At 45.8% G+C, this 23,335-nt stretch overlaps 2 protein-coding genes across 4 annotated transcripts in view; one reads left to right on the top strand and one right to left on the bottom strand.

Annotated features, from left to right (window-relative positions):
• The window catches only part of YARS1 (tyrosyl-tRNA synthetase 1), a 31,579-nt gene extending 11,158 nt beyond the window's left edge, over positions 1-20,421 (top strand). The window contains exons 4-13 of the mRNA XM_082611898.1: positions 1,354-1,483; positions 4,586-4,666; positions 8,735-8,827; positions 11,263-11,398; positions 11,876-11,961; positions 15,066-15,201; positions 15,974-16,071; positions 16,938-17,131; positions 17,674-17,815; positions 19,566-20,421. Coding sequence (XP_082468024.1) covers positions 1,354-1,483; positions 4,586-4,666; positions 8,735-8,827; positions 11,263-11,398; positions 11,876-11,961; positions 15,066-15,201; positions 15,974-16,071; positions 16,938-17,131; positions 17,674-17,815; positions 19,566-19,676 — 1,207 coding nt within the window. The 3' untranslated portion in view covers positions 19,677-20,421. The remainder of the gene's footprint in view (positions 1-1,353; positions 1,484-4,585; positions 4,667-8,734; positions 8,828-11,262; positions 11,399-11,875; positions 11,962-15,065; positions 15,202-15,973; positions 16,072-16,937; positions 17,132-17,673; positions 17,816-19,565) is intronic.
• A 281-nt stretch (positions 20,422-20,702) lies between these two features.
• NHSL3 (NHS like 3) overlaps positions 20,703-23,335 on the bottom strand; it is a 29,332-nt gene continuing 26,699 nt past the window's right edge. For all 3 annotated transcript variants that reach the window (XM_082611896.1, XM_082611895.1, XM_082611897.1), the window contains exon 7: positions 20,703-22,964. In XM_082611896.1, the coding sequence (XP_082468022.1) occupies positions 22,942-22,964 (23 nt within the window). In that variant the 3' untranslated portion in view covers positions 20,703-22,941. The remainder of the gene's footprint in view (positions 22,965-23,335) is intronic.

The raw sequence follows: 23,335 nt of genomic DNA, 5'->3' as shown, positions 1-23,335 counted from the left end.
TCAGTACATCAAAAGTAAGATAAAGTAAAAAGACAAGCCACCAACTGGGAGAAGATATTTATAACATATATAAATGACAAAGGAGTAATGTCCAGTATTATATGTCAAAAACTGCAAAATCAGTTGTCAAAAATGAATCAATCCAGTAGGAAAAACTTAAATAGGCATTTCACAGAAGAAACCAAACAACGAGTACATTTTTGGAAAAATGCTTAACCCCCTTGGTTATTATTCAAAGAAATATAGGTTAAAATTACAGTGAGAAATTGGCAAAATTTAAAATAGAGTATTAAGTAATAAAATTGATTAAAAGCCACTCTGTAAAATAGTTTGACATTATCTTGAACTGAAGTTCAAGATGCAAATTCCCTATGATCCAGAAATTCTACTCCTAAGCATATATAAAGGAACTTGCACATGTACACCAGGATACACATATGAGAATATTTATAGCATATTGTTTAGAGATACAAACATAGTATAAAACAGGAAAGAAATACAAAAGTTCAGGCTCGTGGTTGGTTACTCTGGAGAAGGAAGAAGTGGGATCGTGGAGGGGTGCAAAGTGATAGGTCCCTTTTCTTAAACTGAGTGATGGGTATTCTATTCTTAATATTGTTCAGTATTCCTTACATGTGTTTAAGTTAAAAGAAATTTAAAAAGACAAGGAAGATAGACTGAAGAAATTCTGATATTTATTTAATAGGCATTCCAGAAGAAAAGAGTAGAGGGGAATGGCAGAGAAGCCCTATTTCAAGAGATAAGCAAAGAAAAAGATTAATTAAAGCCATCTTCAAAAAGGAAAAACAAAAATATAAAGTAGTATTTTTTTTTATTTTTTTTGCGGTATGCAGGCCTCTCACTGCCATGGCCTCTCCGGTTGCGGAGCACAGGCTCCGGACGCGCAGGCCCAGCGGCCATGGCTCACGGGCCCAGCCGCTCCGCCGCATGTGGGATCTTCCCGGACCGGGGCACGAACCCCTGTCCCCTGCATCGGCAGGCGGACTCTCAACCACTGCGCCACCTGGGAAGCCCTAAAGTAGTATTTATTTTTTAAAAGAATATCCTTTTTTCTGGCTGTGCCACATGGCATGCGGGATCTTAGTTCCCCAACCAGGGATCAAACCCGGGCCCCCTGCAGTGGAAGCTCGGAGTCTTAACCACTGGACCGCCAGCAAAGTCCCGATAAAGTCATATTTTAAAGGAGAGGATGGACTGCTCACGTTTTAGAAATTACCAGGCAGTATGCTCTCTGAATGTCTTAAGATTGGGAGAGTAAATTAACACCACACTTTAGGATTAAACTGAGGCCTGGGCCCCGTCTTACAGCTGTCCCCTCTTGTCTCTTCTCAGAGAGTACACGCTAGATGTGTATCGCCTCTCCTCCGTGGTCACACAGCACGATGCCAAGAAAGCAGGAGCTGAGGTGGTGAAGCAGGTGGAGCACCCTCTGCTGAGTGGCCTGCTGTACCCAGGGCTACAGGTACCTGGGAGGGATGGAGTTGCCTGATGACCTTTTCTGCTCTAACTACTGGTCACAAACCTCTTTCTCAGCCCCAGTCAGACCCATATACTGGCTGTTCCTTCACCTTGCCGTAGGCCTTCCTTCCTGTCTTCCTTTCTCCCACTGCCCCTCCCCCAGGCTTCCTGGACCACTCTTTTTTTTAAATTTATTTATTTTATTTAGTTATTTTTGGCTGCATTAGGTCTTCATTGCTGCACGCGGGCTTTCTTTAGTTGCGGCGAGCAGGGGCTACTCTTCATTGCAGTGTGCGGACTTCTCATTGCGGTGGCTTCTCTTGTTGCAGAGCATGGGCTCTAGGCGTGCAGGCTTCAGTAGTCGTGGCACGCGGGCTCAGTAGTTGTGGCCCGTGGGCTCTAGAGCCACAACTTGCGGGCTTACTTTCTCTGCAGCATGTGGGATCGTCCCGGACCAGGGCTCGAACCCGTGTCCCCTGCACTGGCAGGCAGATTCTTAACCACTGTGCCACCAGGGAAGCCCCTGGACCACTCTTTGACTTCTTCCCCTACCTGTCTGTCCTTTAAAACACTGCTCATCTCACATGTCTTCTTTACGGGTAATCATGATCCCTTAACTGAAGAACATTAATTTCAGAGTGAAAAGTGAAAATAAATTTTAAGCATGATCTTATTTCCCATTAAACAAAACAAACACATCATATTTCCTGTGTGTGCATATTTGTATGAGCATGGAGAAAGCATGGAAAAATTCAAACCAAGCTATTGATACTGGTTATTAGCTCAGGAAGGTAGGATGAAAATGTCGATAGACTTAACTTTTCCTTTGTATATTTCTCTAATGTTTGATATAAGAAAATCAAGTCATACAAACTACTGTATATAAAATAAACAAGGTCCTACTGTATAGCACAGAGAACCAGATTCAATATCTTATAATAAATTATAACGGAAAAGGATCTGTAATAGAATATATGTACATATATATATTATATACATATGTAGAATATATATATATTTTATATACATATATAAAAAACTGAATCACTTTGCTGTACACCAGAAACTAGCACACATTTAAATCAACTAAACTTTAATAAAAAATTTCTTTAATTTAAAAAATAAATTTTTTAAAAAAAGTTGAAAGAAAGAAAAGAAAATCAAGTCTTCCCTTGGTCAGGCACTCTAGATCTACAGTGTCCACTATGGTAGCCTCTTGTCATAGTCATATGTGGCTATTGAAGTAACACTGGCTGTTATTTCAGTTTGCTTACAAGCCACGTGTGGCTAGAGGCTAACCTGTTGGACAGCACAGATATGGAATGTATTCATCCTCACAGAAAGTTCTGTTGAACAATGCTGTTCTCACATTCTAACTGCTTGCTTACCTTCTCTTCCTCTCCCCCTGAATCCAATCGGACACTAAATGTTATCAATTCTATTTCTTTTTTTTTTTTTTTTTTTTTTTTGCGGTACGCGGGCCTCTCACTGTTATGGCCTCTCCCGTTGCGGAGCGCACGCTCAGCGGCCATGGCTCACAGGCCCAGCTGCTCCGCGGCATGTGGGATCTTCCGGGACCGGGGCACAAACCATGTCCCCTGCATCGGCAGGCAGACTCTCAACCACTGCACCACCAGGGAAGCCCTATCAATTCTATTTCTTAAAAATCTCTTAAATTCATTCTTGCTCTACATCCTCACCGACTTGGTTCATTGTTATTTCTCACCTGGCCTCTCACAGCAGCCTTCCGGCCGTTTTCTTTATCTCTAGTCCTCAGGCCACCACTCCACACTCTGCCCCCTTACTGGTGTGATTTTTCTGCAGTGCGTGAATCATGTTTCTTCCCTCCTTAAAATCATTCACTGTCCAGGATGTTGCTAGGCACCCTCACATGACATTCAGGGTCCTTACCAACTTTTCTTTTCTTTTTTTTTTAAATTAATTAATTAATTAATTTTTTGGCTGCGTTGGGTCTTCATTGCGCGGGCTTTCTCTAGTTGCGGTGAGCGGGGGCTACTCTTCATTGCGGTGCGCGGACTTTTCATTGCGGTGGCTTCTCTTGTTGCGGAGCACAGGCTCTAGGCGCGCAGGCTTCAGTAGTTGTGACACTCGAGCTCAGTAGTTTTGGCTCACGGGTTCTAGAGTGCAGGCTCAGTAGTTGTGGAGCACGGGCTTAGTTGCTCCGCGGCATGTGGGATCTTCCCGGACCAGGGCTCGAACCCATGTCCCCTGCATTGGCAGGCGGATTTTTAACCACTGCGCCACCAGGGAAGCCCTTTACCAACTTTTCTAACCGCATCACTCACCACTTCCCACATCCCTTGGAGTTTGTGCTTTTGCAGACTGAATCACTCATAATTTGCCTAAACACTTCACACCTCTGTGCCCTCTCACATTCTGTTTCCTCTGCATGGTGAAAAACATCTACATATTCTTCAAAACCAAGCTCAGCCCACAATCTGATTCTAGGAAGCCTTCACCACCACCAGTCTGAACAGAGATAATAATTTCTTTCTTCGTGTTAGCATGTTCCTTAAATGAACATGTAAGTTAGCCCTTGGCATGCTGTATAGAAATTACGTATTCATGTGTCTCTCTCCCCAGCTAGTTAATTGGCTTCTTGAAGGCAGAATCTGGGTCTGATTCATCTCTGCATCCACAGGACTGGCACTAGGCCTGACATCTAATAAGTGATAGTAACTGTTTGTTTATACTAGTTCAGTCTTGCCCCTTTTTTCTGAGCTCTCACAGGACTTCCTTCTTATGCCAGTTATTTGACACTTGTCACAGGCTGCCTTATTCATTGGGTACCTTTGAAATGACTATGATATGTCTTCTCTCCCTTCCTCACTGGATTGTGAGCTTCCTGAGAGCAGAGACTCTTCTTATTTTTTTACCCCATGACCTCCGCATCGAATATTGTTCACTGCAGGCACTCAGCAAATGTGTATCTAGCTCTTGAAGCCAACAGGAAGGCTGAGTGCTGCTTATTTGCTTCCTGGTTCTACCTTCGGAAAATTTTAGTGGTTTTCTAAAGTTTCTGATTTCTTAGACCCATACAGAGGAAATACAGTAGGAGTTTATGCTCATGTGTTTCTTTGCACAGGCCTTGGATGAAGAGTATTTGAAAGTAGATGCCCAGTTTGGAGGAGTTGACCAGAGAAAGATTTTCACCTTTGCGGAGAAGGTTAGTGTCCTCTTTTTCCTATCATTTTTTCTTTTGACCCGCAGAGGTGTGCATTAAAGTTTCTTGAATGTGCCAGTGCCAGCAATCATATGGTATGGTAGGTATTATTCTCCTTGTTTTGCAGATGAGAAAGTTGTCCAGTATCACACAGTTAGTGACTGAGCAGGAATTAGCATTCAGATCTGTCTGACTCAAAAGCCTGTGCTCTTGCTGCCGCCACCAGGAAGCTGCCCCCAAAGCTGCTGCATTTGCTTCTTTTTTTTTTTTTCTTCTTTTTTTCTTCTTTCCTAATAGCTCAGTTTCCAGGGAAAGGCAACACCAGTCAGAACTACTGTTCTTTCCCAGACCATTTGGTCCATATTGCTCTGGATCTTAAATAAAGGACTCATCTCTGAGATGAGGTTTAACAGGGTTTAAAAGAGGAAATTAGCACAAACCCATAATACTTCTTTTCTGGGAAAGAATTGAGTAAGTTGAAAGGGGCTATTGAGAAGTGGTTGGTATTTTTGAAAGCTTCTCAAAACCTCGTATTGGTAAGGGAGTAGAGAAAACACTGCTAGTAAAAATGTAAATTCCTGATGGGTGACTTGATGACTCTATAATGTTTCTACCCTTTGTCCTAATAATTACACAAATATGTCCTCAAGATATAATTTTAAAAGTGCAACTTGGGAGTTCCCTGGTGGTCTAGTGGTTAGTATTCGGCACTTCCACTGCCATGGCCCAGGTTCAATCCCTGGTGGGGAAACTGAGATCCTGCAAGCCATGTGGCGCAGCCAAAATTTAAAAAAAAATTTTTAATTTTTTTAATTAAAAAAAAATTAAAGTGCAGCTTGACTTACGTATAAAAGTATTTGTTATGTTATCAAATTAAATCAAAATCTAGGAAATAAACTTACATTCAATGGCAAGGGATTGGTTAAATACGTTATGATAAGTCCTCACAGTGGGATTTTTTTTTTTAATTAATTAATTTATTTATTTATTTTTGGCTGAGTTGGGTCTTTGTTGCTACGCGCCGGCTTTCTCTAGTGGCGAGCAGGGGCTACTCTTCGTTGCAGTGCGCGGGCTTCTCATTGCAGTGCCTTCTCGTTGCGGAGCACGGGCTCTAGGCACGTGGACTTCAGTAGTTGTGGCTCATGGGCTCTAGAGTGCAGGCTCAGTAGTTGTGGCGCATGGGCTTAGTTGCTCCATGGCATGTGGGATCTTCCTGGACCAGGGCTCGAACCCGTGTCCCCTGCATTGGCAGGAGGATTCTTAACCACTGCGCCACCAGGGAAGTCCCCTAACAGTGGGATATCATATAATATTTCAAAATGGTTTTTGGATATATTTAATAAATGGGGAAATGTTTACAGCCCATGTATTTTTATTATTATTCAAGTATTTCTCATTCCATTTTATCTCCTCTATTAACTTTTTAGTTGAACCTTTTATTATTCTAGCAAAGATATGGCCTATGGCCTGTTTTTGTATGACTCAGAAGCTCTAAGAATGGTTTTTATGTTTTTTAATGGCTATTAAAAAAAAATGAAAACGAATATGCAGTGGAGACCACATGTGGCCCACAGAGCCTATAATATTTATTATCTTTTGGACCTATTACAGAAAAGTTTTACCCAGCCCTGCCCTAGAGATTGCAACATCTGTCTTTATAATTTATTACAGTTTGTTAGATATTTTTACCACTTCGCAACAATGCAAGAACCTACAACAGTTTTACCCCATTTAACGCCCTCCTGCCCTTTGTGCTGTTGTTATATATTTCATTTTTACATATATTTTAAATCCCAAAGACTTGATTATAATTGTTTTTTAAACAGTCCATTTTCATGTATATTTACCCCCACTTACCCTTTCTGATACTCTTGATTTCTTCCTGCGGTTCTGTGCCTCTGTGCTTCCCTCTGGGATCATTTTCCTTTGGCCTAAAGACTCCTTTGTGTTTTGTGTTTGCAATGCAGGTCTCTTGGTAATGAGTTCTTTCGGCTTTCTTTTGTCTGAGGACATCTTTCCTTTGCTTTCTTTTTGGTTTTTGGTTTTTTTCCCTTGGCTCTCAATGGGTATAAAATTCTAGGTTTGCAGTTATTTTCTTTTAGCATTTTAAGGAGTTGTCCTGTTGCCTCTGGCTTTTATAGTTTCCATTGAAAAGTCACCTGTAAGTATCATTGTTTCTCCCTTGCAGATACTATATCTTTTCTCTGGTTGCTTTTAATGTTTTCTCTGCCTCTGATTTTTAGCAATTTGACGATGGTGTTTTTAGCTTTAGTTTTCTTTGTATTTATCCTGCTTGGATTTTGCTGTGCTTCTTGAGTCTATGGGTTGATATTTTCATCACATTTGGAAAATTGTCCCCTACTATTTCCTTTAAATATTGTTTCTGTCCTCTTCTGTCTCTCCTCTTTTTTTTTTTTAATAAATTCATTTTATTTATTTATTTGGCTGCGTTGGGTCTTCGTTTCTGTGCGAGGGCTTTCTCTGGTTGCGGCGAGCAGGGGCCACTCTTCATCGCAGTGCGTGGGCCTCTCACTGTCGTGGCCTCTCCTGTTGCGGAGCACAGGCTCCAGATGCGCAGGCTCAGTAGTTGTGGCTCACGGGCCCAGTTGCTCCGCGGCATGTGGGATCTTCCCGGACCAGGGCTCGAACCCGTGTCCCCTGCACTGGCAGGCAGATTCTCAACCACTGCACCACCAGGGAAGCCACTGTCTCTCCTCTTGAGACCCTAATTTTACACAGATGAGACCTGTTGATCATGTCCCACATGTCTCATAGCCTGTTCTGTTGTTTCCCTCTATGCTTTAGTTTGGTTATTGTCTATTGATTTTTCTTCATGTTCATTAATCCTGTCTTCTGTTAAATCCATCCAGTATTGTACTGTGCCATTTTAGAACTTCCATTTGATTCTTTTTTATAGATTCCAATTCTCTTTTATAGTTCTACATCTTTTATCCATTTTGTCCATCTTTTCCTCTGTTTCCTTTAACACACCAATCGTAGTTATTTTAACATCCTGATCTCCTTATTCCAGTATCTGGATTATTTCTGCGTCTGCTTTTATTGACTGTTTCCTCTTGACTATTAGTCATTTTTTTTCTGCTTCCCATTTCTAGTACTTTTCAGTATATCAGAGACACCATAGATATGCTGTAGAGGCTCTGAATTATATTTCTAGAGCGCATGTTTTCTGTTTAATTACTGACTTGTCACCTTGATTCTGTCAAGGGTGGGTTTTAGGCTTTGTTAGAATAGGTCTATTTCAGTTGGCTCTTACTCCTATAATATGGACCTTATCTTAGTATGTGGCCTTTCTGGGGTCTCAACCTGAAATCTCAGGGTGTTCACAAAGCCCTCTCTGCGTTGATTGGACCTAAACTTCAACTTCTGTCTCCCCAGCACTGTGGAGCCCCTAAACTTTGTTCAGGTCTCCAGCCTCCCAGAGCCTGTTCTCTGCTGGGTTTCCTGCTGTCTCTCCGAATGAACGCACAGCTATGAGTCAATCAAGAAAGCAATGGAGAACTTTGACCTAGATTTTTGGAGGGGGCTCCCTTCTCTCTGGAACCCTCCCCAGATCCTAGCCTCCTGGTAGCCCTGAATTCCAATCTCTTATCTCCTCTGCTTAGTCAGACTGCTGCTCTCTGCTTGGTCTCTTTTTTCTCAGCACTCAGTTTGAAAAAAATGCCCTCAAGGAGAAAGCCAGGGTGGATGTAGGGTCACCTAGCTCCCTTCTCTCAAGATTTGTAGCCCTACACTTGTTGCTGTCTAATGTCTGCAAATGGTTATTTGCAGCTTATAGAAATGGAATATTTCTATATTTCCAGCTTTTAGAGTTGTTTATGGCAGTAGGGTAAGTCCAATAGCCTCACAATGTAATACTAATAGAAAAACAGTAGGAAAAAAAACCCTTGTTAATATTATGATCACCACTGAAAAGTTATATATTCAGTAGAAAAAAAAGATTGGCACGAATATATCAAACTGTTACATGGCAGGCCAGGTTAGATGAGATCGGGGCACCGAGGAGGAATTCATACTAGTATCTGCTTTCATGTGTTTCTTTCTAACCCCCAGTACCTCCCTGCACTTGGCTACTCAAAACGGGTCCACCTGATGAATCCTATGGTTCCAGGATTAACTGGCAGCAAAATGAGCTCTTCAGAAGAGGTAGGTTGCCAGCTCTGACTTGAGTTGAGAAATCTTCAGCAAGAGATGAAGTAATTGAGGACTAGAAAGAACAGTAACCTGGCTAACTAAAATTCTCAAATATCTGAGCTATAAGAAATCTTAAGTTATCCAATTAATTCCAGTGGTTCTTGAGTATTGAAGGACCCAGGGAGCAGTCTTGATGAGATCCAGTCATAATTTTAAGTTTTACCGCTGCTGATGAAAGGTACAAGCAAAGGGACTTCCCTGGTGGTGCAGTGGTCAAGAGTCTGCCTGCCAATGCAGGGCACACGGGTTCAAGCCCTGGTCCGGGAAGATCCTACGTGCCGCAGAGCAACTAAGCCCGTGCACCACAACTACTGAGCCTGTGCTCTAGAGCCTGTGAGCCCCAACTACTGAAGCCCACACTCCTAGAGCCTATGCTCTGCAACAAGAGAAGCCACTGCAATGAGAAGCCCACGCACCGCAATGAAGAGTAGCCCCCCGCTCGCCACAGCTAGAGAAAGCCCCCGTGCAACAACAAAGACCCAACACAGCCAAAAATAAATTTAAAAAAAAAATGTACAAGCAAAAGTAGTTTCTTCACCCATAGAATTGTGATAAAAGTCAGCCTTATTAATGAGAAAGCTGTGGTTGCATTTCACCAATTAGCATCTTTTTTAAAAAATATTTTATTTATTTATTTATTTATTTGGTTGGTTGGTTGCGCTGGGTCTTAGTTGCAGCCGGCAGGCTCCTTAGTTGTGGCTCACCGGCTCCTTAGTTGTGGCATGCGAACTCTTAGTTGCGGCATGCATGTGGGATATTGTTCCCTGACCAGGGATCAAACCCAGGCCCCCTGCATTGGGAGCTCAGAATCTTAACCACTGTGCCACCAGGAAAGTCCTGAGCATCTTTTTATTTTTAATTTAATTTTTATTTTATATTAGAGTATAGTTGATTTACAATGTTGTGTTAGTTTTAGGTGTACAGCAAAGTGACTCAATTATACATACACATATATCCATTCTTTTTCAAATTCTTTTCCCATATAGATTATTACAGAATATTGGGTAGAGTTCCCTGTGCTATACAGTATGTCCTTGTTGACACCAGTTAGCATCTGGATTCTTAGGGTGATGTTTAATATAATGATTTTGATAAATATGTTTTTTAACATTTAAAAGTCCTGGTTGGGGAAAGTGCAGTTTTGTTCTGATCACTAAGGTACAGAATAGAAGAATTAGTGGACTTTTAAGAGAGAGAGAGAGAGAGAGTTGATTAAGGCTCTGTCCTTAGAGATTCTGATAAAGTGGTTCTGGGGAACAACTCAGGAATCTGTATTTTCTTTCAAAGCTTACTAGTTGATTCTGATTGGAGTCATTTTTGGACACTCATCTAGTGCTTTAAGTCTGATTTCTAGATCTTTGTCTGATCATGGATTGGTAAATATAGGCATAGAAACCATTATTGTTATTTTTTAAGGAATAGACTCGTTCCTTTTTCTCTCATTAAAATGCCCTATGTGTCAGTTGTTTCTCTGACAAAGTCTATCACTCACCCTATTTAGTAACATTCACCATATCTTCATCCTGGAAATCAGTGCCAGCAGCAGTTCCTAAATGTGACTGCAGCAGAATCACGTTCAGAGCTTTCTAAAATACAAATGCCTGGGCCAACCCCAAGAAATTTTGATTTATTAGGTTTGGGTGGAGCTGGTAATTTGTGTTTTTTAAGCACCCCAGGTGATTCACATAGTCGTATGTTGACCAGAGCTTGGTAACCACTGGACACAAATGGGCGTTGAGTTCACTCACTCCAAAATAAGAAACAAAGCCTGTTACCCTAAAAAGGACAAATGGCTCTAGATAATACCTAATACCTGGTGTTGGTGATGGCTGTGAAACAAGTATTCTGACACGCTGCTGATGGCAATGTCACTTGATATATGCCTGTCAGAAAACAGCTTGGGGCCTAGCAGTTTTTGGTAGCTGTAATCCTAGAGAAGGCAAAAGGACCTCTGCAAAGATGTTCATCGTAGCATTGTATATAGTTTGTAAAAATGAGAACATAATCTAACAGTTTAGAAATTGCCAAATAAATTATGTTGTCACTAATAATTGGGAATATAATACAGCATAAAAATTATAAGCGAAGACTAGGTAGCCACTCAAAAGTACTTACGATGCAGTCTCAAGTGAAAAAACACAGGAGGTTTATTCTCCAGCTGCAAATTTATAACGATTCCATATGCTGCAAATAAGGCCTGGGAAGAAGAGAGAAATATTAAAATATTTTTATTTAGTATTGTGAGTGGTCCTTCACTCCGATTAACTCTGCTTTTGTTAAAGTCATTTAATGTTTAAATCTTTGTCCAAAAAAATTAAAATACAGATTAGTTGAGCATATTCTCATTTTCAACCACAAGAGGTCCTCCTCTCCTCCCTGGCTTCTAGGAGTCCAAGATAGATCTCCTGGATCGGAAAGAGGATGTGAAGAAAAAACTGAAGAAAGCCTTCTGTGAGCCAGGGAACGTGGAGAACAACGGCGTTCTGTCCTTCATCAAGCACGTCCTCTTTCCCCTCAAGTCTGGTAAGATACTGCCTGTTTTCTTCTCGGAGGCCAGGCTGAAATAGCAAAACCAGTGCTGTGATCATACTTGTGGTTTGTCACAGAGTCTTCCTCCAGGGGCTGGCTTCCCCCATTCTCTGCTCTGATTTCTCATATATTAATGGGTGATTGAAGTGGGGATATCGTTGAGTTGTCTGTGTGTTTGTTAACAGGGTAGGTTCTAAGTGGGGTGTCAGGGTGAGCAGGGGTGCTAGAAATGAAGGGGTCAGGCAAGTGGACTAGAGGAATACAAAAGAGATGAAAGACACGATCGTTCCCCCAAGCTTGGATGCTAGCTGGGTATACAACATTGCCACTCATCCAATTTAAAAACAATAAAATGCCATATGATGAAGTTCAAAATATATGGCAGAAACTACAGATACCCATACATTTGGGCCAGGAATGCTGACTTGCCATTATCAGTGAGTTTGTTGGCACGGATCCTTTTTCTTATAGAGTTCGTGATCCTTCGAGATGAAAAATGGGGTGGAAACAAAACCTACACAGCTTACTTGGACCTGGAAAAGGACTTTGCTGATGAGGTAATACCAAAGGAGGAGTAATCCCCACTGAACTCATTCTGACAAATCTCTCCATGTGGCCTTGCCAGGTTTCTTGTTACGTGCCACAGGGCTCTGTCTTCATGCTCTTGGGTCCATATATTTTGTATTAATGGCTTAGATCCACGTGGTTCATGGATTAGAGTAGCAAATGGCACAAAACTAATATATTGGTGTCCTAATCACACTCCAAAGGACTTAAGCTGGAATGAAGGACCGACAAACTCAACAAGATGAAGCATTTCAGGGAAAGGTACAAAATCAAGGTTCAGAAAAGAGACACAGCTATAAAAGCACAGAAAAGAGAATACTATTCATTTCGACAAACAATTTAACAAAAGACTCACTAGGTTCACATGTGTTTGGCACCATGCTAGGGGCTGGCATTACAAAGAGGATTAAATCCTCATGAAGCTCATAGTCCATAGGAGAGGCAGACATGTAAATAAATAATCATTTACTGGTTACTGTACCAAGTATACATGGTCCAGAAATAGAACAGGAGGAAGTGATTACCTGGCTGTCTGGGAAAGCTTCGTGGAGGGGACAACATCCAAACACCGTTTCACTTGAGGATTAGGAGTTCATGAGGAAACCTGTGAGGGAATGCATTGTGCACAGATGTGGTAAGATGAAAACAGCATGGTGTCTAAGGAATCACAAGTGCTTTCGTCTGACTAGAGTCTACAAGGTGATGGGGGGCACTGTGGGAGAGGGAGATAGGCCAGATCATGAAGGGAAGGAGTGATAACAGTGTGTATGGGGAATGAAAGGAGGGGTCTTGACTGACTGAATTTGGGCTGAAGCGGCAATGTGACGGGGCTGTCAGAAATGTTCATGAGGTCTAGGCCTCAGTCATCAGAAATGTAGAGTCTGGAACCAGGGAGTTGATCATCCGTTCAGTTCTGCATTGTTCTGAGTACCTTTGGGGTTGTGCATTCAGCCCTGGACTTCAATTGTGTGAGGTTTATTTGACAATCTGGGGTGTGTTGGTGGGGAGAGGAAGGATGCCATGATAGGGAACAGACTGCAAACTGTGTCACAAAGCACAGCTGAAAGAACTGGGCATGTTGAGCTGGGAAGCAAGCATGTGTTCACCCATCCTTGAACACAGGGAGGGCTCTCCTGGGTGAGGGGTGAGGTTCCTTCTTGTGGCACCAGACGGCTGAACTAGGGCTGCGGGTGGAAACCACAGGGTGGCTTGTTTAGGCTTGAAGAACTTTCTAGTGGCCTCAATGGTGTGGTGATGGGCAGGGCTGCCTGGCCTGACCTTGCATTCCCCATCACTGAGGTGTTCAGGCAGAGGCCAGAGGACCACTGGAGGCAAGGTATGAGGGTTTGAGCACCAAGTGGAAGAAAAGACTCAATGACCCCTGAGGTCTGAGGGCCCTTAAGGCCCATTTTTTGGACATTTGGCAGCTACTGCTCTGAAACCCATCTGAGGCAGAGGCCACAGAACCCACACCCCACTCCTCCTGTGAACAGTCCTTTATGGGACTGATGAGACGGAATAGAAGAAACGCTTCTGAAGAGCCTGACAGCGTAACCAGCAGCACTTTCTGTGATGGTGGACATGTTCTGTCTGTACTAACACAGCCACCACTGGCCACATATGTCTGTTGAACCTCACAATGTGACCAGTAAACTGAGGAACTGAATTTTAACTTACATTTAAATATGCACATGAGGCTTGTGTCTACCATATTGGACAGTGCAGGTCTAAATCTTTTCTATTAAAAATGAAACATTCGGGGGCTTCCCTGGTGGTGCAGTGGTTGGGAGTCCGCCTGCCGATGCAGGGGACATGGGTTCATGCCCCAGTCCGGGAAGATCCCACATGCTGCGGAGCGGCTGGGCCCGTGAGCCATGGCCACTGAGCCTGCGCGTCCGGAGCCTGCATGTCCGGAGCCTGTGCTCCGCAACGGGAGAGGCCACAACAGTGAGAGGCCTGTGTACCGCAAAAAAAAAAAAGAAACATTCGGGACTTCTCTGGGTGGCACAGTGGTTAAGAATCGTCCTGCCAGTGCAGGGGACACAGGTTCAAGCCCTGGTCCTGGAAGATCCCACATGCCGCGGAGCAACTAAGCCCGTGCACCACAGCTACTGACCCCACGTGCCACAACTATTGAAGCCCTCACACCTAGAGCCCACGCTCCACAACAAGAGAAGCCACCACAATGAGAAGCATGCCTACTGCAACGAAGAGTAGCCCCCGCTCGCCATAACTAGAGAAAGCCCACGTGCAGTAATGAAGACCCAACGCAGCCTAAAATAAATAAATTTATTTTTTTTAAAAATGAAACTTTCCCGAGGAAACAAAGGAATAACATCAGAAACAAAAACATAGGCATTTTTTTATTACATGTATTCATACCTAGGGGACGTCCCCTCAGAATATCTTAGAAGATCCTTTGGGGCCAGATTTGGGATGTAAAAGTGGTAGTCACAGGACACGAGAAGAAAAAATGGAATTACTGAGCTCCTACCATGTACTAGCACTACTCACCATTTTTACCCATGTTAAGTGATTTAATCCTTATTCTGACTCTAGGAGGTACAGGTATTGTTATTTTCATTTTTTAAGCGAAGAATCCAAAGCTCAGAGGGGTTAAGTGCCTGGTTGGAGGTCACCCAGCTAGCTGGGACTCTCGCCCCAGGCTCTAACTCCAAAGGCCTGTTCTTCCTCCTTGCTCACTCAGCTCCCCCCTCAGACTGTCTCTAGCTCCTGGGTTCCCTATGTGAATGTTTCCCTACCTGTAAATAACACATGCTTTACGCCACTACTCTGAGCATAAATGGAGGGACTAGAAGAAGTCAATTAAAAACATTCAGCCTCTAAAAACCCTCAAGTTAGTGTGGAATTCAGTGTCAAAAGACCTGGGTCTTGGACATATTAGATAACCTTTTGAACCTATTTCCCCTTCTCTGCTCTACCAGCTTCACAAGCTTGTTCTGAGGTTCAAATAAGACCCTGCTCAGGAAACACCCTGCATCCTATATGCATATTATTCTTAGTAGATTCAGGTGTCCTATGCCCAGTTCACCTGTTCCAGTGCCCCTTCTCACCTGGCCTTGTACACTTGCAGGTTGTGCACCCTGGAGACCTAAAGAATTCTGTTGAAGTCGCCCTCAACAAGTTGCTGGATCCCATCCGGGAAAAGTTTAATACCCCTGCACTAAAGAAACTGTCCAGTGCTGCCTACCCAGATCCCTCGAAGCAGAGTAAGGCCAGCTGGGGAGGGGTCGGGCTTGGGGGAGGGGTGACATCATCAGGTAGAGAGCCTGTCAGTGGGCCTCAGAAGAGGGTCTGTCTTCAATTCAGGCCCGAGAAGCCGGGGGCGGGGGGGGGCGTGGCCTGAAGTGCAGGAGTGTCATGCCCCGTTGACTGGTGGGATGGAACTCCAGTCATCTTGAATTAGGTCTGGTCGGTGCTGTGAAGTGATTACATCCTGCTGTACCAACACTGCTGTGGGTGCTGGTTTGAGACATGTACTTTGATCCTTCCACAGGATCCGCCTCTTCAGTTAAGGAGACCAATTGGGTTCGACCATGAGGGTAACACAGCTGCTTGGGCAGGGTCTGTGCAGCATCTCAGGGAAGCTCATCTCTAGGTTTGCCCAGTTCCCTTCCACGTGCTCCTGACTGGTTCTTAGTTGGCCAGCCACGCATCCACGATGCTGAGATAACATTAAGAGTCTTGTGTGGCCCTGCCGGAAAAGGAGGAAGGGCTGAATATATGTGGAATGCCCGAATGGTGGCAAAGCTACACTTGGCCCCTCCCCTCCCCTCCAGCCCAGTACCTGAAGGAGAGAGAGATGAAATCTGGCATGTCACTTCTCAAAGGCTGCCGGCCCTGTTTTAAAGAAGGTATAATCAGGGGGTAGATTCTGGGGATTCTGCACTAAGTCCTGCTAGTGTCATTTGGGGGGGATCAGCAGCTGACCTGTCATGGGAAGGAGGAGAGTTCTGAGCCTTGGGTTCTTCTTATCTCCAGAGCCAGTTGCCAAAGGCCCAGCCAAGAATTCAGAACCGGAGGAGGTCATCCCATCCCGCCTGGATATACGTGTGGGGAGAGTCATAAGTGTGGACAAGGTACTCATTTTCCACCATGTCCCGGCGAGGCAGACAGGGGTCAGGTTTGTCTGCTTCCATCTGGAGGAAACCTGGCCTGGGATGGGAAGTAACATCCCTGAGGTCATATTGCGAGTCAGAACCCAGGCATCTAATTCCAGGCGTCAGGCTTTTCCCTTTGCTATCTCTGGACCTTATTCAAACAAACACAGCCAGGAACTCAGAATACGGAGGGATGTTAGTCAGAAGGAGCTTGTTTATCCATCAAATCCAGTCTGATTGACTCACCTGGTCTCTCCCAGCTTGTCTGGACTAGCCACAGGCCTTATCTTGGATCAGGTACTTTGTCCTTCCCTCTCCCCACCCCAGAAAATGGTGAAGGGAGGACTTCCTTTCTCCCAGAGGCAGATGGCTATGCAACCAGTGGCCTGGGACCAGTGGTCTGGGTATTTTTTTTCTCCCAGTATTGATTTGCTTTTCACCATATTAGACTAACCACCAAAACTACCTTGAAATAGCTGCTGATGCTCTTGTTCCGGATGGTGAAGCCAGCAGCTGCCTCCCGTCTTCCAGTCCCCCTAGGACTGGGATTGATCCGGTGCACACATGGCCATAATGGTGGCCACCCAGGCAGTCCAGGCCATTTTAATCTCTGTTAGAGGTTCCTTCCACTTCTAACACAAGTAATTAGGCTCATGTTACTCAGATCTGCCTCTTTGGGGCCCCTTCTCATGTCTGCTGCCTGGGACCTGGAGAGTTAGCACTAAGAGGGTTCCTCCAGGGCCTCAGTAAGGAGTGGATGCCCCTTTCTGGAGTCAGAGGGTTCACCAGGCCCCATGATCCATTCCATTATGACGTTCTCTGGGCCTGACATCTCTTGCTGGCAGCACCCAGATGCAGACAGCCTGTATGTGGAGAAGGTTGATGTGGGGGAAGCTGAACCACGGACTGTGGTGAGCGGCCTGGTGCAGTTTGCGCCCAGGGAGGAGCTGCAGGACAGGCTGGTGGTGGTGCTGTGCAATCTGAAACCCCAGAAGATGAGAGGAATCGAGTCCCAAGGCATGCTTCTGTGTGCTTCTATGTGAGTGAGGACTTGGGGGGTGGGGAGCGCAGGGCCTGGGGAGGCCCGGAAGAGGGGGGATTAGCCCACATGCTGCCCTTCCACATGCCAGGTGGAGGCCCTGAGAACACTACCCAAAAGATGATGCATGGAGGGATTATTTATTGCACAAGAGCCGTGGATGAAGCACTTTACCTAAAGTTAACTTTATTAAAACGGAAATTGAAGATTCTAAGCTGTGTGCTTGCTCAGGTCTCTCTACTAGTAAGAGGTGAAACCAGGATTCAGACCCAGTTCACTGACTGTTATGTCATATACTTCCTCCCCTAAAAGCCCAGATTTTGGAGTCTCTCCTGATATAGAATTTTAGTTCAGCCCTGGTTAACCCAATGCGGTTGATATCCAGAGACGTAGTACAGCAGTGAGGAACTCCTAGGGCCCTGGCATTGAGGGTTCCCTAAATCCCATTAGGCCCCTAGGAAAAGGCCCCAGTGCTTTGGCCTCCATGGCAGCTGGAGACAGTCCATAGCCTCACTCTTGTCTTGTTCTGTGTGTCTTCCCAGAGAAGGGGCAAGCCGCAAGGTTGAGCCTCTGGACCCTCCTGCTGGCTCTGCTCCTGGTGAGCGAGTGTTTGTGAAGGGCTATGAGAAAGGCCAACCAGATGAAGAGCTTAAGCCCAAGAAGAAAGTCTTTGAGAAATTGCAGGTAACAATCTGCACTTTTCCCCTCATACCAGGGCTGCCTGGACTGTCTCCAGATTGCTCTGTTACTGAATCCACACCTGCCCTTTTCCCAGCTGGGCCTTCCTGCGTCTAAGCCCCTCTCTTCCTTCTTCATTCCAGACCTGTCAAATGAGGTGCCTGAGGAGCCTGTGGGCCCTCGCAGGTACTGAGCACTGACAGACTGTTTGAGGCACTGTGTCAGGGACTTGAGACATTTCCTCATTTGACCTTCCGTCTGTGATAGATTATCCCCAATTTATCTGGCAGGATACCTGCCAAGGCCACACAGGGTCACCGGAAATGATGGAGCCAGGATGAGAGCCCTCCCAGGGTCCCTCCTGCCCACCTTGATCTGAGAGCACTCATTCTCTTTGCTTCAGGGGCATTGACTCACATGGCCTGCCCCGAATTCATTCATTCATTCAGCACCCTAATATATGTGTCCGACACTGTTCTAGGTGCTTGGGCTACATCATTGAATAAAGCAGCAGAGATTCACTCTCCTCGTGGAACTAACGCTACACGTGTGACTCTTCCTAGTTAGTACCTTGTCTCCTCAACTAGACAGTATTTCTGGAGGGCGTTTAGAGTGGTTTCTACCTCTCCATCCTCCTGCAAGTGGCAAATGGCTTTGTCCCCTCCCTCCTTTCCTAGTTTTCCAGGCCAGTTTTTTGAATCCACTCTTTTTTTCTAGCTATAAAATAAATTTTCATTGTAGAAATGGCTAAAATGTAGCGGAAAGTGAAGAAAAGAAAACCTCCATAGTCCTGCTACCTAGAGATGTTGAAAAATGTCATTAGTGATTATTTCTTTCTGGGCTTTCTCTATGCATAGTGATAATATATTTATAGTTTGAGTCATACCATGTTTGTTGTTCTTTTTTAAAAATATTTATTTATTTGGCTGTGTCGGATCTTCCTTGCGGCACGTGGGATCTGCTCATTGCAGCGCGCAGGCTCTTCGCTGCGGCGCAGGCTTCTCTCTAGTTGTGGCCTGCGGGTTTTCTCTTCTCTAGTTGTGACACGGGCTCCAGAGCGCATGGGCTCTATGGTTTGCGGTACCTGGGCTCTAGTTGAGGTGCGTGAGCTCGGTAGTTGTGGCGCGCAGGCTTAGTTGCCCCGCAGCATGTGGGATTTTAGTTCCCTGACCAGAGATCGAACCTGCATCCCCTGCATTGGAAGGCAGATTCTTTACCACTGGACCACCAGGGAAGTCCCTCTTCTTCTTCCTTTTTTTTTTTTTAATTTAACTTTAGGCCTCAAAGATTTCCCCATCTTCTTAAATACTGAGGCAGGGGGAAGAAACACACACACACACACACACACACACACACACACTCTCTCTCTCTCTCTCTCTCTCTCTCTCTCTCTCTATATATATATATATATATATATATATATGTATGTATGTATATATAATAATGATCATAATTTACCCCAAACCTTATTAGACATTGAGGTGGTTCTCAGTTTTTCACTCTTAGAATGTTACGATCGATGTCCTGGTACCTAGCTCTCTGTATTTATTCATGATTATTTCCTTAAACTAAGCCCCTAAAATGAACTCACCTTAGGCAATGCAAAAGATAGAAATACCTTGAAATGAAAGCTTTTCGCAAACTGCCCTTAGAGACGCTGAGTCGATTTACACGACTAGTAGCGTAAGAGTCTTTGTTTCCTTGTAGTCCTGCCACCATCGGTAGAATCACTTTTGTCGTTGTTTTTCTTATCCAGGCTGACTTCAGAATTTCTGAGGAGTGCATCGCACAGTGGAAGCAAACCAACTTCATGACCAAGCTAGGGTACATCTCCTGTAAATCACTGAAAGGGGGGAACATCAGCTAGCCAACCTGGCGTCTTCCTCCCTTCTCTCATCATCCTGAGTCCCCTGCTGTCTCCTTAATTCGCTCCATCCATCATCTGCTTACCCGTCTCCCAGGACACTGAATTAGGAAGTCTGGGGCTCTGTGAGGTGCAAGACTTGGTGAGGGGCAGCTCAGCCTCCCCAGGATCCAGGATCACCGTCTGGCTGCAGGGAGAGGCTGACCTCCCAGGTAGTGATGAGCGCGAGGCAATGCAGGGAGTGCACCCCTACCTTCTTCCCTTGGCAGCTGACCTGACAAATCTGGTTTCAATATGATGTAACTCAGAAAAAGTTTATGCCATAATCCTTGTAACTGGAAAAATATTGGTTTCCAGTTTTCCTAGCGTTATCCCAGCAGCTGTGCCTCTGGCTGGGATCTGGTGCCTGAACTGGGCTAATTACAGCCTCTCCCCAACAGGAAACTGTGGGATTTGAAAAGGGAAGGGAAGGGAAAACAGAGAACCTAGTGGTCTACCAAGTGGTTGGCACCTTTCCCCAATGCCTGCCAACCCTGAGGCTTGTCGCTGGGGGCAGAGCCTGCCCCGGGACTCCTGGATTGCCCTTTGATCCTGCTGGGGGGACACTCCCTAAACCAGCTGCGTGTTACTGGATGGCACAGCCTGGTTCTTTCTTCAGGGAGGGTGTGGTACTTCTCCATAAGGCATCTCAATCAGGACCACTAAGTATCATTGTCATAATTTCAAATAAAATGTCTGAACAAGGGTGTCTGGACGGGACCTGTCTGTGAGCTGCACCATCTCAGGAAAGGAGAACACAGTGTGTAGCAGCTTCTGGGCCCCTCACCCAGCCTCGGGCTGTTTGTATCTTGGACTTTTGACCCTGTAATGGGAGCGGGGGTGGACTAGGCTGGATGGCAGACACCTTGACTTCCCCTTTAGCAGTGTTAAAAAGAAGAGGCTCACTTTAGGGTCCAGAACACTGTCCCTTCTAAATGTGGGCCCAGACCACGACCTTGACCCACCCCATTAAGAAGCAGCAGCCACAGCCAAGTTTTAATCATTTAATTAACATCTTCGAATGAAACCCACACAGAGCTTTTTCCATGTGTATCACTCCAGCTTCAGAGCAGAGGGAATAGATTGTTTGTATAGACATATCAAAGACTCAGAAACTTAAAGAAATATATATATGTGTGTGTATATACATACACACACACACACACCTCTCTCGAACATTTTTTATGGAAATTAAAAATCAGAGGCTTTTGGTCTCTCCATGTGCACTAGGTCAAGCTCATTTACCCAAGAGGACAAAAGGATTGCCTCTTGGAGATCCTCCCTTCTCCTTTCTACTCTGTCCCACCCAGTGGGGAAACAAGCTCAGAAGAATCTAACTGAAGACAAGGGGCTCCAGTAACATAGGGAGGGGAGGGAAAGAAACACAGAAGGTGGGCTCCCTCCTACCTCCAGCAGCTCCGAGGCTGCTGCCAGGGCCTGGTGTCATGGAAGCTTTGGCCTGGTCCTGGTTCCTGGTTCCTGGTTCCCAGGGGGTTGAATCAGGAGCTCTGAGCAGAGGAGTGCCTACTGACTGTCCTCTTTCCCCAACTCACTGGGCAGGCACAACACATACCCAGCAGCAGCTCTCCATTACCCAAAGGGCAGGGAAGAACATTGGTTTATAGCTACAGAGAGAAGAGAATAGTGAGAGAGGGCCATAGGAACCTGGGATCTCAGACCACATCCCCTGTGTTCCCAGCTCTTTTTCTGGGAGGGGGTCAACCTTTCTCCTGGGTGGAGGAGAAGCAGCTAAAAGCAAGGTCCCTTGCCTGGCTCAAGCCTGAGTCACTGTTGAGGGAAGAGGATCAAGACAGAAGGGGTGACCTGGTGACAGCCATGCTGCAGTGGAAGGAGGTACTAGGGCCACCCCTGTGGAGCCACCGGGCCCAGTGAGGAAACCAGCTTACCAAGATAGGTGGCACAGGTTGAAAGTGGAAAGGTCAGCAAAATTCCTGGAGGAGAGAGCAGTAGCAGAGGCTGATGTCTAGGGGGGAACCACCCAGCCCGCCCCTAGGAGCGCTGAGCTCCCCCTCATTGACTAGGGAAGAGTCTGTCATAGAATGCTCCTTTGGCTTCCCATCCTGTCACTCAACGTCAGCTCCCCCAAGTGGAACCACCTGTGCTGCAAGGCAGCTGCAGAAAGGACGTGCTCGGAGCAGAGTAAAGGTCAGAGGATGAAATCCATAGGGCCGGGTCTGGGCCCGCTGCCCAAATAGGCTCTTCCCTGCCAGACCCACCCCTCCATCCATGTCCTCAGTACTTCCTGTTGAGGTGACAGGAACCCAGATTTGCCATGGCCTGTGGCTCCGGCCTCTGTGAAGAGTCGTGCCCGCCCACCCCAACCTGATCAAGTAAAACAGGGCCAAGTGCCCCATGACGTGACTCTCTACTCTGTTCTCCCACTCTCTGAGGACAGAGAGAGCCTGTGGACCTCCCCTCTGGTTCTTTCTCCCCCACCCATTTGGGCCCTGGCAGTCTCCCACTTCCTGTCCCCTGCATGGAGCACCTGGCAGAACCAGAAGGCAGGAGGCTGGTTGGTGGTAAGTTGAGGCACAGGAGGGCTAACCCCCGCTGCACCTTTTGTGCTTTGGAATTCCACAGTCCCACTCCTGCCTCCAGCCTGGAGAAGCCTGTGGGAATACAACGACTTGCCTACCTCCAAGAACTAAGAAAAGTTGCAAACGGGATCGGAGGAGGGGGACAGATGAGTCCCAGCCGTGGGCTGGCTGCTGGGGACTGATGCTGCTGCCATGTAAACAGGCCCCTGGAATGTGGCTTCGCGGGCCCTGGAGGATGGACATGCAGCCACTTTTCAAAAGTGCTTTGATTCTGGACTACAGCATGTGCATGATTTGGACATTTTTTAAAAAAGGAAAAAAAAAAAACCTCAAGTGAGGTGTTCTGTTCCCAATTCTGTGGCCTTGAGGCCAGCAGGGGGCACAGACACCCACTCTCACCAGCTACCTCCTTCAAGATGAGGCTAAGGCCAAGACTGAGGCGGCAGCTGCCAGAGGTGAATCCATTCAGGAAAAGGCATGAGAGCCGGATGACTTGGAGGACAGGAGCCACACCAGGCTAGCGTAAATATTGAAGGCCGTGGAGGTTAAGGCTGCAGGCGTCCTCCCTATTAGGTTAAGTGTCTGCCGTATCCTCTCATCCTTGGAGCCGCTCAGGTCCCTGAGATTGTATTCCTGGGATGGGTCAGCAGTGCCAGCAAGGTGCCTGGTGGTCAGACCAGCTCTTTCTGTGGGTCTGTGGAGAGAAAAGAAGGGACACTCAGCAAGGGACCCCCCAGCTTGGTTCTGACCACTAAGAGCCCAGGGCACATCCTCACCCCCTCACTTTACTGATCACGACAGCAGCTCTGGGCTGGACATTTTACAAACGTGCCCTCTGCCACTATAATGTATCGCTGCCTCACACTTTACAGTGAGGAACCCGAGGCTAGGATGGGTAGATAAAATGGCAAGGTTGGAATTCAAACTTCAAATTTCAGTAGGTCTGACTCCAAAGCCCCACAATCCATGTTCCTTCAGTGCAGCTCATCAGAGGTGACAGGTCACCCTTCCCAGGCACCCCGAGACCAGAATCCAAGAGCAAATCCCTAATGGCAGGACTTCTGA

Source organism: Mesoplodon mirus, assembly GCF_964341445.2.
Source record: "Mesoplodon mirus genome assembly, chromosome: 3".
Classification (NCBI taxonomy): Eukaryota; Metazoa; Chordata; class Mammalia; order Artiodactyla; family Ziphiidae; genus Mesoplodon; species Mesoplodon mirus.
The sequence above is the reverse complement of the archived record's forward strand: the minus strand, read 5'-3'. Positions and strand labels throughout refer to the sequence as shown.